General features: G+C 44.3%; 1 protein-coding gene and 1 long non-coding RNA gene across 3 annotated transcripts in view; both read right to left on the bottom strand.

Moving 5' to 3' along the window:
- Positions 1 to 25,609, bottom strand: part of Wwc2 (WW and C2 domain containing 2) — a 154,470-nt gene that overhangs the window by 76,802 nt on the left and 52,059 nt on the right. For both annotated transcript variants that reach the window (XM_005066684.4, XM_040731738.1), the window contains exon 2: positions 11,588 to 11,697. In XM_005066684.4, the coding sequence (XP_005066741.1) occupies positions 11,588 to 11,697 (110 nt within the window). The remainder of the gene's footprint in view (positions 1 to 11,587; positions 11,698 to 25,609) is intronic.
- LOC121134108 lies at positions 17,613 to 23,689 on the bottom strand. Its single transcript, XR_005871128.1, has 3 exons — positions 19,386 to 23,689; positions 18,811 to 19,011; positions 17,613 to 17,991 (listed from the first exon to the last, which is right to left on the bottom strand). It is a non-coding gene; the product is annotated as an uncharacterized LOC121134108 (long non-coding RNA).

Genomic DNA, 25,609 nt, shown 5'->3' with positions numbered 1-25,609 from the left:
GAGAAAACACTGTATAAAGCATCCCACATGCATCAGAACCGTTCTTCAAATCGAACAAAACACGTGTTAGCTAGGAGGCTGTTTCCGAGTAATATGGAGTAAGCACACACCGTCCATCACTCCCAGAGATTACAACTAAAATCAGAGCACAGAGTCCACTAACCAATCAAAGGAAGACTCTGGAAAGCAAGAGGAAGGACTGGTGAGGAAATAAAAACACTATGACAGCAACTCCTGGTTTTGTTGTTTTATGCCTCCAATATTTCTTGGTATTTCCTAGATCCCACAAGATTACAAATGGACTGGAGAGGAAAAAACCTCCAAAACAAAAATCTACTTCTTGTCAAGAGTGTGGGAAGGGGCTGTGTTGGGGAAGTCCTGTGTATTTGTCAATAAAGCACTGTTGGCCAATAGCGAACTAAGATAGGTGGGACTAGGAGTCCAGGAGGATTCTGGGAAGGAGAAACACAAGGAGTCAAGATGTAACACCATGGGGTAGGAAGCCCGGAACTATTCTCTGGAAAGAGAAATACTCAGATTAACAATTATGAGGTAATTACTTAAGTCAGAGCTAGCCAGTAAGAAACAAGCAAGGCCAACAGCTTCATAATTAATACAGCCTCCTGTGTGTTTATTTCGAACTGATGTGGCTCTAGAACCAGGCTGGAGGGAAGGCTTCTCTCAAGGAAAAGGCTTCTTCTTACAGGGCTGTTGCCAGATAGAGAGCTCTTGATAGTTTGGAGAAATCCTAAATAAACAGCAAAAAGCCTCAGGCAACAGCCACCACCTATTGTATTCTGGTTTCTCTTGCTACGGTAAAATCCAGACTGAAGCTACTTGGGGAAGGAAAGTATTTATTTGACTTAGGTTCACATAGTCCATCATGGAGGGCCTCATGGAGGGACATCGAGACAGGAACAGACGCATAGACCCTGGAGGAGCCCTGCCTTCCGGCTGGCTCCTAAGCTCCCATTCTAAAACCATTCTCCTACATCCAGGCCACCTGCCCAGGGATGGAATTGGTCACAGCTGGCTGGCCCTACCATCTATGAGCAATAAAGAATATACCCACACAGACATGCCACAGGCCAGTCTGATGGAGGCGGATCCTCAGTTAAGGTTCCCTCTCCCCCAGAGTGCCAAGCTGACAATTAAGCAAACCATGAGTCCACCTCGGTTTCATTTGTTCCCACTTTGCCCTGACAGGCACCCAACCCACTCGTGAAAAGTGTCAAATAATGTAGCAAGCTTGAGTTTCCAGGGAAGAGATATGAGGGCAGACTTCAGAAAAGGATATTTTAGAGCGGTGTATGAGCTCACTGTTAAACCTACTGGATAAATGTCCCAAGGCACGTAAGAACTGACAGTGCAAACAGCCACCAGATCTGGTCACTTCTGGGTGATGCATGTGCAAGGCAGACCCTAACAGTACGTGAGGGTCTGCAGACCAAACGCTCCTAGGAGAAAATGCCACAGGAGACAGGAGGCAACCTGCTACAAGTCAGATTCATCACCTCCTAAAGCAACACTCTCCAAAAATTTCAAGTGCACGGACTAACAATACTCAAGTGTTCATGATACTATCTAAATTACTCAACACACACAGAACGAAGGAAGCCTAAACAGAGGTGGGGAGATGCCTCAGTAGTTAACCACCCCTGCTGTTCTCCAGAGGACATGGGCGGATTCAGTTCTAGCACCCACATGGTTGCTCACAACCCCTTATAACTCCTGTTCCAATGGCTCTGGTGCCCTCTTCTGGCCTCTACAGGCAGTGCAGGCCTGAGTATACACATAAACTCAGACAGACAGGCAGACAGACAGACAGACAGACACACACACACACACACACACACACACACACACAAAGTACATAAACCACTTTTTTCTTTTAAAGAGAAAAAAAACTACCTACTCGTCAAGGGCAAAAACGATTAACACAGGCCAATCCTGAGATGAATAGGTATTGGGATAATTAAAGACTGTAGAGAAGCTGTCTGAACCATACTCCACAAGGCAAAAGCAAATGCTACAAAATGAACAGAAGGCAAAACAGAAAAGTATAGAAACAGGGAAACCTTTTCCATAAGAACCTAAATGACAGAAGAAGATACAAAGAACAAAGCAACGTCTTCATCTGAACATAAGAGAACTCAGGGCTGCAGAGTCACTCTATGACTTGGTCCTGGATGCTCTTCCTGGGGACCCAAGCTCAGTACCCAGCACTCATGCTGGGCAGACAGCTCCCAGCCTCCTCTAACTGCAGCTCCAGGGGATGTGACACCCTCTTCTGTCTGCCACAGGCACCTGCACAAACTCTTTTTAAATATGATTTTTAAAAACAGGCTTCAATATCTACATCCTTTTTATTTTGCCATTATTGTCTACACCAGACAGGAGAACAACCATTCACACTGCATTAGCATTACAAGTAATCTACAGACAATTTAAAGCATGAAGGAAGATGTATAGGTTCCATGCCAACACTGGGCCACTTTACAAAGGGGGTGGCAGGCAGCTGTGCTGTGCACACCTTTAATCCCAGTACTGGAATCCTTCCATTTCACAAAGGCCATCTGAACCAGTACAGGACAAACTTAACAGCTCACTGAGTTCTAAAATGCTGCAGAAATTAAAACCAGAAGAGAGGAAGAAGTTAGGGAACAGAAAAGTCCAGCTTGGAAAAGAGAAAGAAGACAAATTTCTGCACACGGTGTCAATTGGATAAAAGAGTTGTGAAATGAAGATTTAAAACCTGTGATCTATATAGCACCCAAACATAAAGCAGCGGAATAAACAGCATAGGCGGTACTGCGGCCAAAAGCTGAGCAGACTCGGGAGGCTAACACCAAGACACTCCATCCTTGGAAGACTCAACAGTAGTCAATTCTTCCTCAAGTTGTCAGATACTTAGACAAACCCAGAATCCCATCCTGGACTGTAAAATATAAGTTGCTAAGATGGTTCTTCAGTTTACATAGAAATATAAAAATTTGTGATTTTTGAAAAGCATTTTTAATAAAGAGCCAAGTTAAAGAATATACATCAACTCATTTCAAGACACTTGTGACTATGATTGTATGCTCTGAGAATAAAGACAATACACAGATCAACAGACCAGAACAGAAAACTTAGAAACAGGTAGATATACACTGGAGGTTTGAATAACGATGACCACCCCCATATATATGAATGTCTGGTTAGCAGCTAATGAGCTATGTATAAAGCATTAGGAGGTGTGGCCCACTCCAGCCCAGTCTGGCTCCTTGCCTGCCTGCCTGCTGCATGATGGTCATGGACTAACTCCAGAGAGTCAGTGGAACTATAAGTAAGCCTCCAATAAACGATTATCTTTTTCTTGGTGGGAAAAGAGTATCCACACAAGAACTGGTTCTGGGTGGGGCGGGGGGTGGGTTGGGTTGGGACAGTGGCCGGGTGGGTAAAGTGCTTCCTGTATAAGCAGGAGGGGCTGAGTTCAGATCCTCAGCACCAACACAAAGAGTTGGGAACAGTATGCTTCCTTAATCCCCGTGCTAGGAAGCAAGGTGGACCCCAGGGGCTCACCACCAGATCCATGAGCTCCAGGTTCAGCGAGACTATTTTATAAAATAACATAAACACAAAAAAGAAAGACCCCTGACATCAACCTCTGGCCTCTGACACGCATGCATAGCTGAGCAAACATGTACACAAATTCACTCACCACACATACACAAGGATGCGTGCAAGCAGACATGCGCACTAAAGAAAAGAAAGAAACGGATGTGGAATGACACAACATCTCCTTAGGAAAGAAAGGACTTCAACTTTACTTCACAAGACTCGAAAACTAATTCAGTGTGGAGCAGCAATCTAAACCGTAAACGCTTCATGAAAAATCTACAATAAAAAGCAGAACTTTTACAACTTCCCAAAGGAAAAAAAGTTTCTTAGAACTCTAAAGGTAGGAGGTATTTTCAAAAATTAATTGGACTTTTAAAATCTTCAGCTCCTCAAACCTGCTGAAAGGAAACTGAAAAGAGAGCCATGGGGTAGAAGAAAACGGTTCCCAAGACTTTAATGTAGAGAACAGAGGAGTCTAGCAACTCCTTAGTAGATACGTGACTAAAATCATGGGCACAAAGTAAGAACAAATGTCACATACACATGCATCACACTGCAATGGTGACGGATGCATTTAGAGATGTCCAACACCATTAGCCAGCAAGAGCATGCAAATCAAAGCCACACAAGGGACTGTTCACACACACCTAAACCAGCGAAAGTTTAGGATGGCAACAGAAAAGAACTTTCCAAGACTAACAGGGACAATACTAAAGGTTCACGTGTGTCTTTACAAAATACATGGTGGTGTCTGTCCACAAACAGCAGCTTACAGTAAGCTCATTCACAAAAAAGCAACCCTAGACATCCATTCCCAGATATATCCATGCAGCCATATACTTCTAGGGAACAAGAAGAGCCAAACCCCTACACACAACTATCTGAATGATCTAAAGTGCCATTCCTAGGATTTCTAGGAAAAGGCAACACTAATCTTTGGTAGCAAAGTTCAGTTTCCATTATGTTGTAGAAAGGTTGCTTGCCAAGAGCAAAGATGGAACTCCCCATGACTAAAAAGTTCTTGATTTTTGACTGAGGTGGAATCATAACTTAAAATATACACATTTTGCCGGGCGGTGGTGGCACACACCTTTAATCCCAGCACTCAGGAGGCAGAGGCAGGCGGATCTCTGTGAGTTTGAGGCCAGGCTGGACCGACAGCCTCCAAAACAATACAGAGAAACCCTGTCTCGTAAAACCAAAAAAAAAAAAAAAAAAATTTATGTACATAAAAGTTGATTTTTACAATACTGCTGCAGTTCTATACAGAAAACAAAAACTTCTACGTGAGCTCACTGACGATGACAACAATCATGATCTAAAATCGCTAATATGCACTGAGCCGGGAGGCCTCTCACTTCATGACTCAACAAGCACTCGCAGTATTCGGAGGCGATACATAGTTAAATGGAATGAAGTGGAGTCGCACAGATCGTCAAACCACTTCCGACCTAGTCTCTGAAGCAATTCAGCAAGGAAAAAGAGACGTTGATAGTTCTGGCAACCTCACATACATGTAAGACCAAGAGAGATCACACATAAAACTCAAACCTCGACCCAGGTGCTGGTACACAGTTTTAATCCCAGCACTCAGGATGCAGAGGCAGGCAGATCTCTGTGAGGTCAAGGCCAGCCTAGTCTACAGAGCAAGTTCCAGGATAGCCAGGGCTTTTATACGGAGAAAAAAATCTGTCTCCAAAAACCAAAACCAACCAACCAACCAACAAAGCCCTTAAACGTCGAAACAGTCATGGGAGCCTTTACCACCTGTGGGCATTCTCAGGCAGAACACAAAACCACCAACAATGAAGGAGAAAAACTGGTGGTGTAATGAGCTTCATCAAAAAAAAAAAAAATTGGAGATTTGCAGTTACCGTTATTAGATTGTGTGGTGTGCATTACTGAGTGTGGGTGTGCGTGTCTGCAGGGACTGGAAGGTCACAACTCTTGGAGCTGGCTGCACAGGGCGTGAATTCACTACACGACATTCCCAGCATGCCCATGCATTCACTCATACAGGCTAAGATAAAAAAAATTTACATTTTTTGTTACAGTCTCAAAAAAGGCCTTCTATAACAATGCACAACATAGCCTTTTTCATAATAGCTCCAACCAAGAACAATTTCAATTTCAAAATAGATTTTTAAATGGAATACTAATAAGTTATAAAAAGGAATATATTATAATATATTGACATCATAAAAGAATATAAAGGAGGTCCCTGTCATGCCCATGAAGTGTTCTAGTTTTGTTGTTGATTTTGAAATTAGCTTTTCTCGTTAACATTCACTTTTGGCAAACTCTTCATATGTTTTGAATATGAGTTCCTTGTCAAATACACTTACGAAGCATATTCTTCCATGCTGTTGTTCAAATCATTAGGACAGTTTATTTTTAAAGCTTTCTTTTATTTGACTTGATGTACACGTGCTGAAGTGTAGTATGTGCGTCATACATATGCCACGGGGGGGCCAGAGGGTGCCGGGTCTCCCTGAAACTGGAGTTAAAAGTGGTTGTGAGCCTCCATTGTGGCCCCTGGGAACCAGCCTGGTCCCCTAAAAGAGCAGCAAGTCCTCTAATCTGTCGAGGATTCCTCTAACCCTAATGAGTACAAAGTTTTTTTAAAACATGTGAAATAAAAGAATCTACTTCAAGTCAGGCAAGGTGGCGCGTGGAGACAGAGGAAGGAGGAGCTCTGTGAGTTTGAGACCAGGCTGGTTTATAGAGCGAGTTCCAGGTCAACCAGGGCTGCATAGTGAGACACCTTCTTCCTTCCTTCCTTCCTTCCTTCCTTCCTTCCTTCCTTCCTTCCTTCCTTCCTTCCTTCCTTTCTTTTTAAAAGAAAAAGCTGTCATCCTAAGCCATCCCACAGTCTTTTACAGTAGTGAAGGCATATTTAAGCTATGGTGATGGAAATCTGGACAATGCATCAGAGAAGAAAGGTTGAGTGAATGGCAGAACTATCCTGTGTCTTGTTAGGAGTGACAGTGACAAAGGACTACATGTTAGCCAAAGCTCTGAGAAGCTAGGTGGTGTCTGTGCGGTTGTGTGTTAACAACACTTCCATCACTAAAGTAAAAAACCGTGGCAGCGTGAGCTATTAAAAAGCTGTTCTCTCAGCCGAGCGTTGGTGGTGCACACCTTTAGTCCCAGCACTCGGGAGGCAGAGGCAGGCGGATCTCTGTGAGTTCGAGACCAGGCTGGTCTATAAGAACTAGTTTCAGGACTGGCTCAAAGTGGCACAGAGAAACCCTGTCTTGAAAAACAAAACAAAACAAAAGGGCTGTTCTCCTGGGGCTGAGGAGTCGACCTGAGGACTTGTGCTAAATAACTGTTCTTGCAGAGGGCCTGGGATGGTCCCAGTATCCATGTAGCAACTCAAACCTCCTGTAACTCTAGCTCCAGGGATCCCATGCCCTCTTCCTGACTCCCCTGGCTTCTGTACACACATGCTGCACATAAACTCATGTAGGCTCATGCATACACATACAAATAAATCTTTTAAGACTGGTTTCCTCCTGGTTGTAGTAATAGTATCAAAACTTTATAAATAGCACACTTACCTTCTTTTTTGTTTGTTTGTTTGTTTTGTTTTGTTTTACGAGACAAGGTTTCTCTGTATTGTTTTGGAGGCTGTCAGTCCAGCCTGGCCTCGAACTCACAGAGATCCGCCTGCCTCTGCCTCCCGAGTGCTGGGATTAAAGGCGTGCGCCAACACCGCCCGGCACACACTTATTTTCTAGGTGAGTACAAACAGCCTTGTCCTTATGTGTGTTACACACACACATACACACCAGGAAGGTGGAATGCAAACATGAAACAAGGCCCGAGGCTACTTTCTCTGTCAAGGTCAAATCCTTCACTGCTAATATTTAAGAATATTTTGCAGCAGCAATACTATTAAGCAACTGAACATTCATTGTTGCATTTTTTATCTAAATAAAGAGGAAATAATGCTGAAACTACACAATGTCAAAACACAACATGTGTGGAGCAGCTGCTAAGAAGAGATAATACCATTTGCTCCCGATAAACTACTTTGCAGGAATGTCTCAAAGATTAATGAGACAGCAGGCAGCTCCGTCTCAGTAAGGAGACTACTTGTTGCTAACCTGGGTCCTTCGGGGCATAGTAAATCCATCGGGCCACTAGGGCCACAATAATATAATAAAGTAAAGTGGAGAGCTGAAAAATTCATGTTCTGATAATCAAGGTTTTATATATATTCAGAATGTTGCATTCTGACGTATAGCATATGCTTAAATGCACTTTAAATCCTTTCTAAACGTCAGTCGTTATTCTTTGAATTCTGTGACACAGCTTCCCTTCCATGAGTCTTCCATTGGACAGAATCCAAGTATAAATACAGAAGATGCCATTGCTGCCTCCAAGAGGCCCAAGGGCTGGTGAAGAGTCGAGAAAGGCAAACAAATACAGTGCAAGACGACAAAGCTCTGAAATTCTCCTAGGTACCAAGAATTACAGAAATTAATGGGCTAAGGTACCTAATCCATGGGAAGAGAAATGCACAGTGGAGAGGGCATCAGAAGCCTCCTGGGAGCAGAGACATCTGAACAGATAGTTCTAGAAGGGTATTGGAAAAGGACCTCTAGGAGAAAGATCCCATGAAATCCAGAGGAGCCAGGAAAAAGGGATGACCCATGGTGACAAGTCCAAGAAGACAAAATTACAGTGTTGCCTAGCTGTCATCTAGGTGTCTCAGCAAGAGTGTCTCTGAAAGGAGAGGTGAAGGTCACTGAGACCATGGGAGCCTGCCACAAAGAGGACAGAATCCAATAAGGGACACGTGCAATGTCTAATCTTTTGACATACTGACACACGTTAGCATCTTTAAGATTCATACCAAGAAGCATGCAAAACAAGTCACATGCACAAAAACGCAACGTTTATTTAAGTAATGATCTTGGACTGGGTTCCATTCATAGCTATCCTGGGGTACGTATGGACAGGTAGATTTCAGAGGGCATGGGGAAATTTGTTAGTGTTTCTTCTTTTGTAGCTTTGGTTTAGGGTCATAAAGTAAATACTGAAGGACTGGGTGTAGTGGCCAATGCTTTTAACCCTCGCACTCAGGATAAAGAGGTAGGTATATGGCTGTGACTCTGAGGCCAGCCTGGTCTAAATAACAAGTTCTAGGCCAGCAGGGGCTACATAGACCATGTCTAAACACACGCACAGACAAAGTATTAGAAGAAACTTTTTAAATCAGTACAAAATGGCAAAGATACTGAACAGGAGAGAAGGATTAGATGGAGAAGACATTAAGCAGTACCCATGGGGTAGGTAGGATGACGTCCAGACAAAGGAAGGAAGACAGCTTTGTGGGAGGCTTCACAGCACAGGGCTTGTGGTGGGGGGAGGGAAGCTGGGGCAGGTTCCCACTTGGTTACCATGATGGCTTATTTTTGTTGACCCTGTACAACTTGTTGGCTTTTGGTTTCAGGCTCACATAGCTATTTCAGATATTCCTCTGTGTGTGTGTGTGTGTGTGCACGTGTGTGTGCACGTGTGTGTGCACGTGTGTGTGCGCGCGTGTGTGCGTGCGCAATTATGTAAGGATGTAACACAGTGTTTAATGATCTTAATTTTACTAAACTTCATCTCTGCACTCTTAAAGAGTATAGCTTTTAGTGGTCAATCACTGATAAACCATCGTGATACATTAGATGGAGGCAGGTTATATATATTCTTATATGGTTTATTATTACTCTACTCTAACAAGAAAATCTTATTTGAAAAATTCAAAATAGGGTGAAGCAATAACTCAGTGGTTATGAGCACTGGTTGCTTCTTCAAGGGACCCAGGTTTGAGTCCTGGCAACCATAAGCAACTCACACTATCGGGGACTCCAGTTCCAGAGGCTCTAATACCGTCATCTTCCGGCCTACCTGGACGCCAGACACTCAAGTGGTGTAGATATACATACAGACTCTTAACAGTCATTTAAAAATAAGTAAAATTTTAAGACCCCACAAATTAAAAGCTAACTTTAACAAAGCCCAAAGTTTTAGCATGCACAATGTGTACCACACATACACACACATGTATGTGTACACATGAGCACACACAGACACACACAAACTCGTTGTGCACTTTGGAACACTGATTTGGTATCTTCAGAGTAACTGCTCCTGAATCTCACCTACCTGTAAGAATTCACAACGAATATAAGCTATCTGGGCCTCTCAAAAAATCCGTCACACAGGACTGAAGAAATGGGCTAGCAGTAAAAAGCACGCAGATGAGCCAGTGTGGGTCCCAGGTCTCACATGGTGACTCAGCATCCACAGCTTCCGTCGCAGAGAACCGGAAGCCTTCTTCTCACCACTGTGACCAGCAGCACACATATGTATTCATACACGCATGCAGGCAACGCATCCATACACATAAAATAAGGTAAATAATTTTTAAATGTATTACATACCTACAGAGGGCAGCTATAAATCATTACTGGGTGGCATTAAGTGATATATTCTATAGTGATAATTTTCCTAAAGATGTCAAAGAATACTGTCTGTAAACCTTTTCATGCAAGAACAGATCTAAGAAAAATAAGGTAACAGGCAATCAATTAACTATGTATTCCCTCAAGTCTAAAAATAATATTTGCAAAATAAAGTGAATCATCTTGACTTCTGGGTATTACAATTATAGCCAATCAATTAACTATGGACTCCCTCAAGTTTATAAAATAATCTTAAGTGAAATAAACTGAATCATCCTGACTTCTGTGTGTTACAATTGGAATAAACCTTTAAAGGGCACAATAGAGAAATAAACATCCATGTAAACACTCCAAGTATGTACTTTTAGAAGTGCATGGTTGGAGGCTAAAAAGAAGGCTCAGTGGCTAAGAGCACACACTGTGCTTGCAGAGAACCAAAGTTCGGCTCCCAGCATCCATATCAGACGGCTCACATCTGTCTCTAACTCCAGCTCCAGTGATTCAGGGGATCTGACCACCTGGTCTGAACTCCAGGGGCACCTGCACTCCCATGCATATACCTAGACATAGGCACATTATGAAAAAATAAAAATAAAGCTTTTTATAAAAAGCTCATGGCCGTGGCAATGCTCTGCCTTAGCAGTACCCTGACAGATCTAAAAGCTATGAAAGCAAGAGCTCTTCCCCAACAAGCCAGTAGCAAATCACACACAGGAGGACAGCTATGTCCAGAACCACTAATGAGTGCCCGCCCTTCCCAGCCACCAGGCCAATTGTCCATCTCTTCCCAGTCACCAGGCCACACCAGTTCAGACTCTGTCCTGTTCTTTCTAGGACACGCAAGAGAACTCCAATCAGAGGAACAGAGTCATAGAAAAAGGTCCCCAGTGCCTGTGGCCCACAGCTCCCTTGACCTATGCTGGATTATAAACTCATTGTCTGCCAACCACACAACCCAGACATCCTCACCCTCTGTCTCAGTAAGAATAGTTCGTTATATACTCCCTAGGTGCTTAAGTAGGCACTGGAGTTGAGTAAAGATCATTAAGAAACAAGAGTTTTTGGTTGTGAGCCTAGCCTTTAACAGCTGAGGCTAGGCCCGCATCATGTGTGTGACGGTTGTGTAGCTTGGTGTGTTTGTGATCAGGACCAGTGAGATCAGGACCTGTCCCTGGTGCTTAGATGGCTTTTGGGAATCTGTTCCCCAAGCTGGATTACCTCGCCCAGGCTTGATGAAGGGGGAGCGAGCTCAGTCCTGTCTCACCTTGTTCAAGCCCGTGGGAGGGGGCATAGGTGGAGGAGGGGTTGATGGGGGATGGGGAAGGGTGGGGGACACAACACAGAACTGTGGTGGGTATGTAAAATGAAAACACATCAATTAAATTCAAAAGAAAAATCAAGAATTTAAAATAAGGCAACTTCCTTTGTAAGCCAACCGTCTGTCTTCTGTATGCGTGCCTGCAGGCTTTTGGAGGTTTGTTTTCTCGTATACTTTAGTTCACTGAAACAAGACTTACTGTTGATGTGATCGATGTAGTAGGCACCAATCTGCGGGTCGAAACCTGCTTCCCATCCCCATGGCAGCTCATCCCCGACACAGTCAGCGAAGGACAAGGGCTTCGTTAACCTACAACAAACCAGAGAGACACTGAGTCCACCAAAGCAGACACGGCAAAGCACGTGCTAACGCTACTAAGCAACAGGCTGCATTTCTTCTAGTTCTCAATGGTCCCTGGAATTCTCATTGTTGCATCTGAAATTTCTTTTTAAATCTTGTCTACGCGTATGTGTGCGCATGAGCATTCAGTGACTGAGGAGGTAGGGGGCCCTGGAACTAGAGTTACGGACAGTTGTGGACCCCATGACAAGGGTGCAGGGAACCGAACTCCGGTTCTCTGGAAGAGCTGCAAGAGCTTTTAACCTCTCGACTGCCTCGTTTTCTTCAAGGACAAAACAACAGCAGCGCATACCCAAAACTGTAGAGTCACCATTCCTAGAACCAGGAGATGAATCTCTACAAATGAAGCAGGTCATCTTCAGTCACAGAACCCAAAGCTGAGAGTGAGGAGAATGGTGACCTAGCTGGAACCCTAGAGCAATGCAGGTATCCTGATAGGAATAAAAGCTGCCCCAGGACTCAAACACTACCATTCTAGAAAAGATACAAGCACTTCTGAGACAAAATCTGCATCAAGAGACTGGGGGGGGGGGGGGGGGAAGGGCTGCGTGGACATAGAGCTTGTGAAGTTCAGATCCCCATCACCCACACGGAAACTGAGTGGAGACAGCAGCCACCTGTAATCCAGCAATGGGGAGAGGGACTCCCCAGGAGAGTTGGCTTGCTGGACCATTGGAATAGACGAGCTTCTGGTTCAGTGAGGAGAGACCTTGCTCAGTAAAATTAAGTAAATTCACACACACCTCACATGCAAGCAAGCATGCAAACACATGCGTGTGTGTGTGTGTGTGTGTGTGTGTGTGTGTGTGTGTGTGTGTACGTACATATGTGTGTGGTGACTACTCTCTTTATACATATACCTCAGGCTACTCCAATTTCAGATGTGGGTGGTCTCGCTGATTTAAATGTCTAACTATGACATTTGATATAAGGTCTTTCTGAGAGGAAGGGCACACATCTTACGAACCATGCACATCTAGTATTTGTACATATAAAAACAATGTCTCACCTTTCAACATTGCCTTAGGCTTTTTCTCTTAAGAGGACTTTCTCAAGACATGTTCTGTTTAAGACTAACTCAGCCTTATTTCCCCTCTCTCTCTCTCAAACTGATGGGGAGACTACACAGCCTTCTTTCAGAGGAACATGGGCTTAGACATAATTCCAGATGGACTTTCCCTTCACATTTCTATTTCGCTTCCGGCATTTTCCTTGGCTGCTGAAGCAGCCATGTCAGGTTGCTGTTGCAGGTCGGGAATGCCCGGCTGCAGGGAAGCCACCACCAGTCAGCACATCACGCTCTGACTGAATATGACGTCACAGCACTGGCATGACTTCTCCATGTTAAATCACCCAGGAGTCCTTTCCTCGTGCTGAAGAGAAGCAAAAATCTCACACAGATTACTTCCCCCACCAGCCATCTGTCAGAGAAGCAGTTCCTCATCTGCGCCTCAGAATGCTGGGAAAATGGCAAGGGATAAATGGACTCTTTCAAGCTGACTACAGGTCTGGGGTTACATAGTGCTGTGTCTGTATTAAATGCCATTGTATGGTTTCACATGATAATTGTTAATCCATGTTATATAAATGTTGCCTCAGTAAGTTGTTTTAAAGGGTAGTACATAGCAAAGCCAAGACTCCAAGTGAATAATGTCTTTTCACAAGAGACAATAAATAATTAAAAATGAGGAAACGTTCAACATCCCTAATAATAAAAAGAAATGCCAAGTACAACAGTACTGAGGCTGCATGTTAAGCCTATTAAGCTATCAAGGTTTGACTTGGTTTTGCTTTGTCTATGCGAGGAAACTCAGTTTTGGTGATGATACAGGGGGAAATCAGCTACATTCACTCAAATGCAATGCTTTTATGACACAATTTGGCAGTATTAAAAACAAATAAAAATATAAATACAAGAATTGGTCAGCAAGGTAGCTTAGCAGGTCCAAGACTGCTGGCTTAGTTCAGTACTCGAAGCCCGTGGTGGAGTAAGAAAACTAACTCCGAAAGGCTGTGCTAAGTCCTCCTCTCTCTCTCTCTCTCTCTCTCTCTCTCTCTCTCTCTCTCTCTCTCTCTCTCTCTCTCTCCATCTTCCTCTGAATGCATACAATAATAATAAAGTAAAAATACTGTTCCCTAAAAGTTGACTTAACTTCCCATCATGCTATTCTGCAGTCTAGGAATCCTGTTACCTGTTCTCCGAACAGAGTAAGCCACGACCCACAGCACGTTCTATGCTCCACGCTGCCCTCGGCCCTGCTCTTGCCTGGTGTCCCTAAGCACAAAGCCCGCCTCATAGTACAGTCAGGATATAATAAGTGTCGGTTAGATAAATGATAATTAGAAGGAAGGCTTAGGGATTACAAATTATTCTTTCTGAAATTCCCATTTATGGCTGGGTATGTACCCCAGCACTTGGGAAGGAAAAAAGGTGTGGGAGCCTCTGTAAGTTCGAGGCCAGCCTGATCTGCTATGCTCCAGGCCAGCCAGGGCTACAAAGAAAGGCCCTACTTATTGTTTGGTTGGTTTTTCTTTTCTTTTCTCTTCTTCTTCTTCGTTTTTTTTTTTTTTTTTTGCTAATTTTTAAAAAGGTCCATCTGTATACAAACATAGTAAGTGCATTTGCACAAACAACAATATGAAGGCTGCCATCGAGGCCTGAGATGGGACAGAAGAGCAGAGATCTTCCAGCTGCATCAAAATTTGTGATTTATTTATTCATTATAGTTTCGTTATGAATCGGAATGAAAAGCAAAACAGACAATGGAGACGTAACAGAATGTAGCGAGTGAGCAGACTAGTCAAGCAAACACTAACCTGACCTCTCCTCTCTGCTAAGAGCCAAGAAATATTTGCTTGTCAGATTATTTGGTTTTGAAAGATGGCTTGAGAATGTAAGTGGCTGTGCCAGCCAAGAAGGCAGGAATGTTGGCAGAGAAAAAAAAAAAAAGAGGACTTCTTAAATTATTGTCCAAACAAAGGGAAGTGCCCCGAGATGCCCCACCCCCCCCCGCCCCGACCTGGAGCTCAGCACCACACTATGGAGCCCATCCAGGCAACAACTGTTGAAGGGGAATAGCGGAGAAGCTTGAGCACTCAACACGGGATTTGTCCGGACAACACAAACCTACTGTGCATCTGGAGACGACATTCTCACTACGCCCTCTGGAAACAGGCAGAGAAACGGCTGAAACGGACCTGTACGACTTTTACAGAGCAGCAGAACTAGGAGGATCTCTTTGAATCCCTTTAGTCACACTATGCCGGAGTAAGTTACCCATAGGATGTTTCCTCAGACTGTGTTTATTAAATATGCACTCATACGCATGGGCATAACTATTACAAATACACAGGTTTTACAAAGTTGAATAAGTAAGTTATACATACACCATAGTTTTGAATCTCGACTTCAAAATGCATCCTTTAGGGGCTTGAGAGATGGCTACATGGTGAAGAGCACTGAGGGTTCTTCCAGAGGACCAGGGTTCAAATCCCAGCACCCACACAGTGATTCACAACTGTAATTCCAATTCCAGGGGATGAGACAGGGACTACTAGCTTCTGAAGATGCCAGGCATGCACAAGATGCAATGACGCATGTGCAAGCAAAATATCCATACACATTTTTTAAAAAGAAAAAAATGCCTCCTTTATATTGTCACTATGAAGACTCCATAGACTAATAGCATATCCTATTATTAAAGCGCCTCCGTTCCCCACAGACTGGTAGTTATTGCAATAGCTTGGTACTTCCCCAGTTCATAAAGTCACATACTTTTAGAAAACACAAAAACAGGGCCACTCTACACAGTGTTTCTAGGTTAAAGTAGTCCAATATAAGTTCCCCTCAAGCTATCATTATCTGCACCCATTTTGTGTGGCTGCAACCTGCTACTAGTACCTATTTTGTCCTAGAAAACCGTTTCTTTCAGTGAACACACTTATAAGTAATTACAGTTTACCTGTGTTTTTATTTTGGAATTTACTATCAAATTTCTAATAGTTGGACAAAGAATATGCACATTTCTAAAGTTACAAAATGTCATTTTTTTGTAAGTTGCAAAGCCACAATGCATGTTAGACATGCTTTTAAAGATATGTCAGTACTAAGACATTGTAATGCTTAGGCTAGGGGGATAGGTTAGTAGGTAAAGCACTTGCCTTGTTAGCATGAGGACCCGAGTTTAATTCCCAGAACCTAATGTGGGAGTGGTTGGTGGTATGCACTTAGGATCCCAGCATTGGGGAGCTGGAGGAGGGAGGCTCCCGAGGCTCACTCAGCCAGTCCAGCCTACTTGACAGGCTCCAGGCCACTAAGAGACTCATCTCAAAGGAACTGCATTCTTGAGGTGGTACCCGAGGCTAGCCTCTGACAATGTGTGCACGCACACACAAGTGCACATGCACCTACACATGCACACATACAGACACACAAATCAGAGGACAAGACAAAAATGCAACTCTCACACATTTTTCTCTTGCACGTGGACTTTGCCCACCTATACTCGGGAGCAACAGAAAAGCGTTTATGTGCACCCCACATCCTTCCAGCCTGGAGACTGTCTAGGGCTGGGTAACCTAATTACTACTCACCAAGAAGGATTTCTTATCTGAAATTCTTGAGACCAGGCCTGCTTCTGGTTTGGATCTTTTTTTTTTTTAATATTGCATGTACATGAGATATTCTGGAAAGGGGACCCGAGTCTAACCCTGAAATTCATGTATGCTTCATATGGGTCTTACACACATAGCCTAGAGGTAATTTTATACAATAATTTTAATACTTTTGTGCATGAAATAAGATTTCATGGTGTGGAATTTTTCACTTGCGCTGCTATGTCCCAGGCCCACAAGGGTTTGGATTCTGCAGCGAGTTCGGATCTGAACTGTGTGTCTGCCAGCTGCAGGAGGTGGCGACTCCCTGGCTGCTTCACTGTCTTCTTAAGGTTGTATCAATTGGCCCTACTGATCTACAGCAGCTCTGGACACGTTTCAACTATTAGCCTCTTGAAGTTGCAAGTATTTCATGAAGATACTATTCATCTTCTAACTTTGTTAACGAGTGAAGGGATTTTTTTCTATTTACTCACTTACTTTCCTACTGTTTTTCCGCCTTTCCTAGAACTCTCTCTGTGTAAACTAGGCTGGCCTTGAACTCACAGAGATTCTCTTGTGTCTCCCTCCAGAACGCAGGGATTAAAGGCGTGCGCCACCGCTGCCTGGCCGGGATGGTTATTTTAAAACACTGGGAAGTAGTGGGGGCAGAAGTTAAATCCTGGCTCTTCCTTACAGCACAATTAACTCCAGATAAGTCAAGTTACTGTGAAAACTGAAAGTGACTAGAAGAAGGCAAGTGTGCGAACCTGCCAGGAAGTTTACGCAAGAACTCTGGAAAGATCCTGGATTCTGTCCCTCTACAGCACACACCGCATAGACGCCAGGGAACAGAACCACACTGCAGAACTGAGCGGGGCCGTGAGCTTACGGCGTGGCCTCCTTTGCCACTGCCCGTGGGGTAACTGACACGGGCTAGAAAGGGACTGAACGCCTGTGGACTGATCAAAGGGGACACAGGAAAAGAAATATGAGGAAAATGTAGGACTACAGCTATTTTATACTTGCTCCACCGTACCCAGGCTGGGGGAACAAGGTCTTAGACCAGTAGATGTCTACAGAGCCGAGAGTGACCTCATGCCCTGTGACATGAACGCAATTCCTGGGACCTACATGTAGAAGGACAGAACTGACTCCTACAAGTTGTCTTCTGACCTCCACATGTGCGCGTGCACACACACACCTCCCAAAAATAAACGAATAAGTAAATAGAATGAATGAATGAAGTCGTTTTAGGACCTCCCCCCCGAAACAAAAATCTATAGATGGTTGCAAGGCTAAATAAAACAAACATTTGACTTTCCTTTTTTTTTTTTTTTTTTAAAGGACTGAAGCAACCGTTAGCTGAGGAACCTGAGTCTAACAGTTCCTCTTCCGGAAACCCAGCAGTGATACCAGCTGCAAGGAGGGCACTACCCCATCAGAGGAGCTGAAAGCAAGCTCGCTTAGCCGTGACACCGAGACGCAAGACAGAGTTTGGCTCTACCCTCTGGTAGTTTGTCCTGTACACAATGGTGGCCAGGGCTTCCACAGTGCCACCTATGTGCTTCCTTTGGAAACAAATTATGTTTGTTGCGTCTTCTTGCCACACTATCAGAAAATTCTTCAAGTAACGCCGGTGAGGCAGTCCTGAGGAGAGAGGCAGGAGGCGGGTTACGCAAAACGATCTTCTTCACAAAGGCGCAGTGTCAGGGTCAGGACCCTAAACAAAACCAAGCAGCTTGCATTCTCTCTGCTTCCCGGCTGCCATGAGGTGAGCCCTGACACATACCAGACTGTTCACTAAGGTTTTCCTGCATTGTCACCCTGAAAGCCAACAGCTAGCTAGCCATGTGCTGAAACTCCCAAGGACAGTGAGTTAGAAACCTGTACTCCTCTGAAAGCAGAACAATATTTAAAAGATAAATCACTGATTCTTTTTTCTTACCTATCTGAAGACTCCATATTCGTTAAAGGGCAGTGACCTTCAGAGGTAAGGAAAACGACCTGCCTGAGGCCACATTCACAAGCACCTTCCACACACGAAGTCTACCTGCTCACTCTGCCTACAAGTTTCCTGGTCTGGCCCATTGATAGTTACGTTATAACTTAGTAATTCTAACATTGCATTTAATATGGCTGACAAAAATTATTGACATCGTGTTCTACAAATAGGCAATGTCAGGGAAGAAAAAGAAAAATCCTCTAGTTCCAACAAGATACCTTCATTAACAGCAGAGAAGCTTGAGACAGGATGACAAAGAAGGGGAACATTCCAGAATTTCACAGCTCAGGAGCAGGACATCCACAGAGCAGAGCCCTGTGACGCCAACAGGAGCCCGGAAGAGGCAGAGAAAACCCAGGGAACCTAAGACACTGGCAGCAAAAGCACGCTCTCGTAAAGGCGGCTCCCCCCATCAGCAACTTTTCTCCCCACTCTCCCATCTTAAGCCCCTTCCTCTTTCTCACCATGTTAGCCTTTATGATTCAAGCACCTTGCTGAGGAAGCCGTCTTCATCTCTGGGATGACACTAATTAGTGTCATTTTATAAGCTTTGAAAAACATTTTCCCATTCTGATATTTCACAGTGTTTACATTTCTTGGTTAGCTCAGTTCACAGAAGTCCTACTGGTTTTTCATCTTTGTATGCCAAGGGACAGACATACCTTCTGGAAAAAAACAATGAGCGTGTGACTTCCAGCCAGCTGTTTCTACCACAGCAAAAGTAATTCACATAAAGTATAGTATTTGATTTCCCCTCCAAACTCGCACCCCTCAACCTTTTCTCCCCCTCCAAACTATCCAGTCTTAGAAGCTGGCAGTGTCACCAACCCAGATGCTTAAGTCACACCCCGAGGCATTCCAGGTGCCTCCTTGCCAACATCCCTTTATTGAGTTCACGAAAGTCCTACAGGCTGGCGCTCCAGGACACAAACTCATAAGACTGTCACTCTCCGCCACCAGCTCTCTGATCAAAGCCACCAGTGTGAGTGCTGCCTCCAGAGCTACCGCCCATACCGTCCCTCCCCACTCTCCTCCATACAGCAGCTGGTGACTTGTGAAGATCACTGTTAAAACCTTGTTATGCAAATGTACTCCCAGCGCTTGGAAGGCAGGGAGCTCTGTGAGTTCTAGAAGCCAGTCGGGTCTACAATGTGAGTTCCAGGACAACCAGAGCTACACAGTGAAAGCCTGTCTTGAAAAGCGAAACAAATAAACAAGCAAAAGCCAAAATTCTAGTAGGAAATTAAAAAATACATCTTTGTAAAACACTGCAGCGTTGTAGCAAATACTCAAGTTCCCACATCCTTCTCCTAGGAAGTTCCTTCTATGACAATCACCTGTCTTTCTAGACTTTACAAGGAGCCAGGAAAATACGTGGTATGCTTTTTACATAAGCGATCTACTTCTGTTTACTTTTCACTCAATAATACGCTTTAAACTTTTCATGTCACTAACCTATTTCCTCCACTGTTAAGGCCACAGTCTCTTTGGTAGTTCTATAACAATCTGGCGTTGTTGGGGATTTTAAAGGTGCCCAAACAACACCACATGAAGTACTCTTGGATAAGCTCTAGGTTAGAGGAGCATGTTGGCCGATGCAGATTTATAAAGGTGACCTCAGAAGAGTGGCACCTGCCACACAGCTACACACAGGTACGTACACACACACACACACACACACACACACACACACACACACACACACACACACACACACACACACTAAATGATGTGGGCCAGTGCCTGGGGCAAAGTGCCGGACTTGGGGAAGTTTTGGGATGCCACAGCCGCAAAGCCTCTCTTTCTGAAAGGAATGTTCAGTTACATCACAGAGCTGTGGCTAATGAAGGCCCCTAGCCTACCAGCGTAGAAAGGGCCAGAAGCGCTAAGACCCGATGACCTGGGGAAGCGTCTGACCTTTCCATTCCACTCTATGGTCTTCATCTTTTCATATTCTCACAGCGGTTGTGCATTCAGAGACGAAGCAAATGAATCTCATATGGACTGAAATTTACTGCCCACAATGCAAAACTAGAGTTTAGCAAGTCTCACCTCTGTCAAACTTGCCTGGCCAGACCACCCATTGGTCTCAGCGCATGCCTGTGGGACTTACTGAATAAGCTTCCTTCCAAGGCTGGAGTGCAGCAGTGAGCAAAGCCTGAGCTTTGGCTGAGTCATCTCATGTAGCATTTGGTGTTGAGATCTTCCTGGGCCCTGAAACCAGGCCTCTGGGCTAATAAGGCACTCCAGCACTAAGGGCCAGGGAGGCATCAGACCACAATCCTAGACGATCAAATCCAGTCTGATTCTTCCAAAGAAAGCTTGAGGCGGTAAAAGGAGTCAGACGGCCCCTGTAAACCTGCAGCTCTCGTGCTGGACAGAGAGCACATCCGCAGTGTGCTTACCAGGTCAAGGAGCGTGACATGCAGAAAGTGGATGTCTACATCCGTGTATGTTACTGGTTTTCTTAGGAACACTGGGTAATTTTTTTATTTAGATATAACTCAGTTACACTCAGATCTACAGAACGTCTGTACACATATCTTATATAGGATGCCTTACTTAAGATGAGGGGACATTCCTCTTACTTACGTTTCCTGATTCCTGATTAACACCAAAGGAGACAACAGACATTTAAAGTTGCTGACTGGGATCCTACAATGTCTGTGTAGGATTAAATTATTTCCCAATAAATTTACAAAATCTGTGCTTCAGTTATCAACATGAGAATCTAATTCGACGTACTTGTAGAGGCTGTAATATTTGACCAAGACAGATCTGAGTTTTGAGCGCACATTTTAGTGACTGATGACTGTGTCTGAAGCCCAGCCCTGACACTTGTGGGTTAGGTGAGTGCTTCCCTATTTGAATCGTCAGTCCACTCGAGGTCTGTATGGGCAAGAGGTCGCTGGAGTATACAAGTTGCATATTTCCTTAGCAGTGCTGACCAATATGAGTGTGCTATCTGTCACAGAAACCTTCATGCCTGACTGATAACATCTTCCTCTCTGCACACCCCCATGGCTCCCGAAGCCCCGGGGAGACAAAACAACAGTTGGTACTCCTTCAGTACGGTCACTACATCTGACTGTCATGACCACACCTCTACGGCTCCCATCAGTCACATTAGGTCACTCCCACAATGCTTACGAGGAGTTATTTTACTAAAACGCCGTGTGCTGGCCCTGAGCACACCACGAATCCAGATGGAAGGAATCACAGATTCTCTAAAGCTCCTGGATTGAAATTTCAGGAATCAAGTATCAGAAAACTGAGCAGTGCTCCTAAGCAGCCTAAGGAATGGCATTGACATGCTACAAATCAATTCCATCCCACGAGTTTACTTTGCTCGTTAAACGTATGGCTGGATTTTTCTACTTCTGTGGAGACTTTCTTTGGTGGTGTTTCCTCCTCCTCTCTAGCCTGTTTTCTTCTGGCACCAGATCCATCAAGCACTAAAAATTAGACATATGGAATGCGAGGAATGTCTGATAATTTCGGAGATCAGCCCTTAGTCATACACAAAAATGCATGCCCTTTGAGCTTAGCCTCAGATTCAATATGAGGCAAACAAAAGTCATGAGGCTGAACGCTGGCAAAGGGGACAAGGTGACATGGGCTAGACTTGGAGAGCTCTAAATATAATTCCCCTCACTCCTAACATCAATACTGTTTCTTTATTTTAAAAGCTAATGAACCACACAACCCAGAGCTTCCTTAAGCTTTAGATTAGCAGTGCAGGAGGTACAAAAACAGCCACCGTGTTTGCTGTGCAATAAAATGTGTTCTATCTCCGTAAGTTTTCACCAACTTCTCCTTACCAGGGCCACATGTCTAGTAATTCAGCTGACTCTATGGGTGCGAGTATGTTCAAGATTAAATAGAACCAAAAGTCAAAACAAAATAAAATAAAAGATGGAAAGATTTGCTCTATTCAAAAAGCAAGTGTCAACTGGGGTATGTTTACCTTAACTGAACTCGTATTTCTCCCCTCCTGGTACTTGTTCTGTAGACCAGGCTGGCCTCTAACTCAGAGGTTCACCGGCCTCTGCCTCCTGAGTGCTGCGATTAAAAGGTGTGCGCCACCATACCGTTTAATTGAACTAACTATAAAGGGAAGAAGCTTACTAAGGGAAATAAAAAGCGACAGTAGAAGTTTTTAAACAGTAGACTGGTTTGTACACAGGTGTCAGATGATATTGCAGGCCTATTTTCAAAAACTTTCTTTCTGTATAATAATGATATGCTTCCCTACGAGAACACATCTGTTCTTGGGAAATACATGCTAAACTTTCTAGGATTGACATAATATCTGCCATCTATCTTCAAATGCTACAGCAAAAGCAAACAAACATAAATATACCTATTTCATACAAAGGCACGCACATGTGCAGAATATCTCACACACACAAAGGAGATACAAAGAGTTCATTGTCAAGCACACAAGCGCATTTGTGCATTGAAGTAGACATTCTACTGTCTTCATGTTTGGAAGACTTTATAACAAAAGTTGAGCGAGAAGAAGAAAATCCACAAGGAGATGGCTCATTGGGTAAAAGTTCCTGCTGTACAAGTCTGATGGCCTAAGTTTGATCCTTGAAACTTAGTGGAAGGAGGAAACCCAAGCTGTCCTCTGACCTCACCCAGTGCTGTAAGCCTCTACATGAGAGCTCACTCACAACACACCCCCACACACACTAAATAAAAATAACTTAAAACCCATTATTAAGCTATTTCCAGTAACAGTTGTGGCTCAATATTGACTCGTATTACACTCCCTCTAGAAAGTAGCAGAAGTGGGTTGTTTTGTTTAAAGAGGAAGGCTTAGCCAAGCAAGGTCACCCTTACACTTAGGGGTTGGAGGCTGGAGGATCATGAGTTCATGACCAATCTGGGCCATACAGACGGACTCTGTCTTAAATCCTAACAAAAAGGCGTGGGGAGATGATTCAGTAGGTAAGAGCACTGGCTGCTCTTTCAGAGGGCTGGAGCTCAGTTCCTGGCACCCACATGGTGGCTCACAGTTGTCCCTAACTCTAGTTCCAGGCTACCAGATGCCCTCTGCTAGGGCACTGCAAAATGGTACACTGAGATCAATTTTGGCAAACACTCAAACACATAAAGTAAAAATAAATAAAATACCAGAAAAATTAGTAACATCAACACAAAAGGGTAATGGGAGTCAGCAGGCAGAGCAACTTAATTAGGGGTGACAGAGAGCAGTGGTAGACAGGTGACTTAGCAGACCAGAAAAATGGAGGACACAAGTCACCAAAGAAGAAGCCCAGAAACAGATCACCTCCTCCTGGAATGCATACCACACTGCACACCACACCATATACACCACACACACCACACCACACACCACACACCACACACTCCACAACACAGCACACACACCACACACATACCACACACATACCACACTGCACACCACACCACACACACCACACACACCACAACACAGCACACACATACCACACACACACCACACACACCACAACACAGCACACACATACCACACACACACCACACACCACACACACCACAACACAGCACACACATACCACACACACCACACCACACACCACACCACACACACCACACCACCACACACACCACACCACACCACATACACCATACCACACCACACACCACACACCACACACACCACACCACATACCACACCACACACACCACACCACACACACCACACCACCACAACACCACACACACCACAACACAGCACACACATACCACACACAGCACACACATACCACACCACACACCACAACACAGCACACACACCACACCACACACACACCACACACACACCACACACCACACACTCCACAACACAGCACACACACCACACACATACCACACACATACCACACTGCACACCACACCATACACACCACACACACCACAACACAGCACACACATACCACACACACCACACCACACACCACCACACACACCACACCACCACACACACCACACCACCACACACACCACACCACCACACACACCACACCACACACCACACCACACACCACACACACCACACCACACACCACACCACACACACCACACCACACACCACAACACAGCACACACATACCACACACAGCACACACATACCACACACAGCACACACATACCACACCACACACCACAACACACACCACACCACACACACACCACCACACACAACACACACACCATACCACACCACACACCACACCACCACACACCACACCCACCACAACACAGCACACACATACCACACCACACACACACCACACACCACACCCACCACACACACCACACCACACACCATACCACACACACCACACACCATGATCACCACACCATCACCACACACCACCCATATTCACTGAGTGACAAAATTAATACTGTGAAATGGACTGAAAGTAATCTAGAGTTTCAATGCAATCTCCATCAAAACACCAATGACATTCCTCACAGAAACAGAAAAAAATCACCCTAAAATTAATACAAAAACACACACACACAAAACAAAGTCAAAGCAATCCTGATGAAAAATTCCTATAAAGAGAAAAGAGGGAAAATACCAGATATTAACCTCTGACCTACACACACACACACACACACACACACACACACAGATGTACTCAGACACACACACACACACACATCTGACCTCCATACACACACAGATGCACTCTCTCTCTCTCTGTCTCTGTCTGTCTGTCTCTGTCTCTGTCTCTCTCTCTCACACACACACACACACACACCCATGCTCTCCTGCACACACACAAGTAGGAAAAAATAAAATGTTTTTTTAAAGTCCTGGGAAACCAATTCATAAACGTTATTTTAAAACAAAGATAAACACTAGAGAAACGGTCGCATATATTATGTGGCTCACGCTGTGGAGAAAGACTCGGGAAATGAAGAGTAAGGTAGGAAACTTGCGGTGGGAGCCCACTATGGGCTCATTCATCATGAACAGATACAACTAACAGGAAGCTGTAAAATCCTTCTTTAACAATAATATCCCAATTTTCATTTCTCAAGTCATAAAACTTCATGCTGCCTCTATTCATTGATTCCAAACTCATCCCTAAAGAAATTGCATAGAAAGTTGTTTTTTGGTTTTTTTGTTTGTTTGGTTGGTTGGTTTTTAGTTTTACGAGACAGGGTTTCTCTGTATTGTTTTTGAGGCTGTCGGTCCAGCCCAGCCTCGAACTCACAGAGATCCGCCTGCCTCTGCCT

Source organism: Mesocricetus auratus, unplaced genomic scaffold, assembly GCF_017639785.1.
Source record: "Mesocricetus auratus isolate SY011 unplaced genomic scaffold, BCM_Maur_2.0 Super-Scaffold_100026, whole genome shotgun sequence".
In the NCBI taxonomy this organism is placed as follows: domain Eukaryota; kingdom Metazoa; phylum Chordata; class Mammalia; order Rodentia; family Cricetidae; genus Mesocricetus; species Mesocricetus auratus.
Note: the sequence above shows the minus strand (reverse complement) of the source record. Positions and strands in the feature narration are given on the sequence as shown.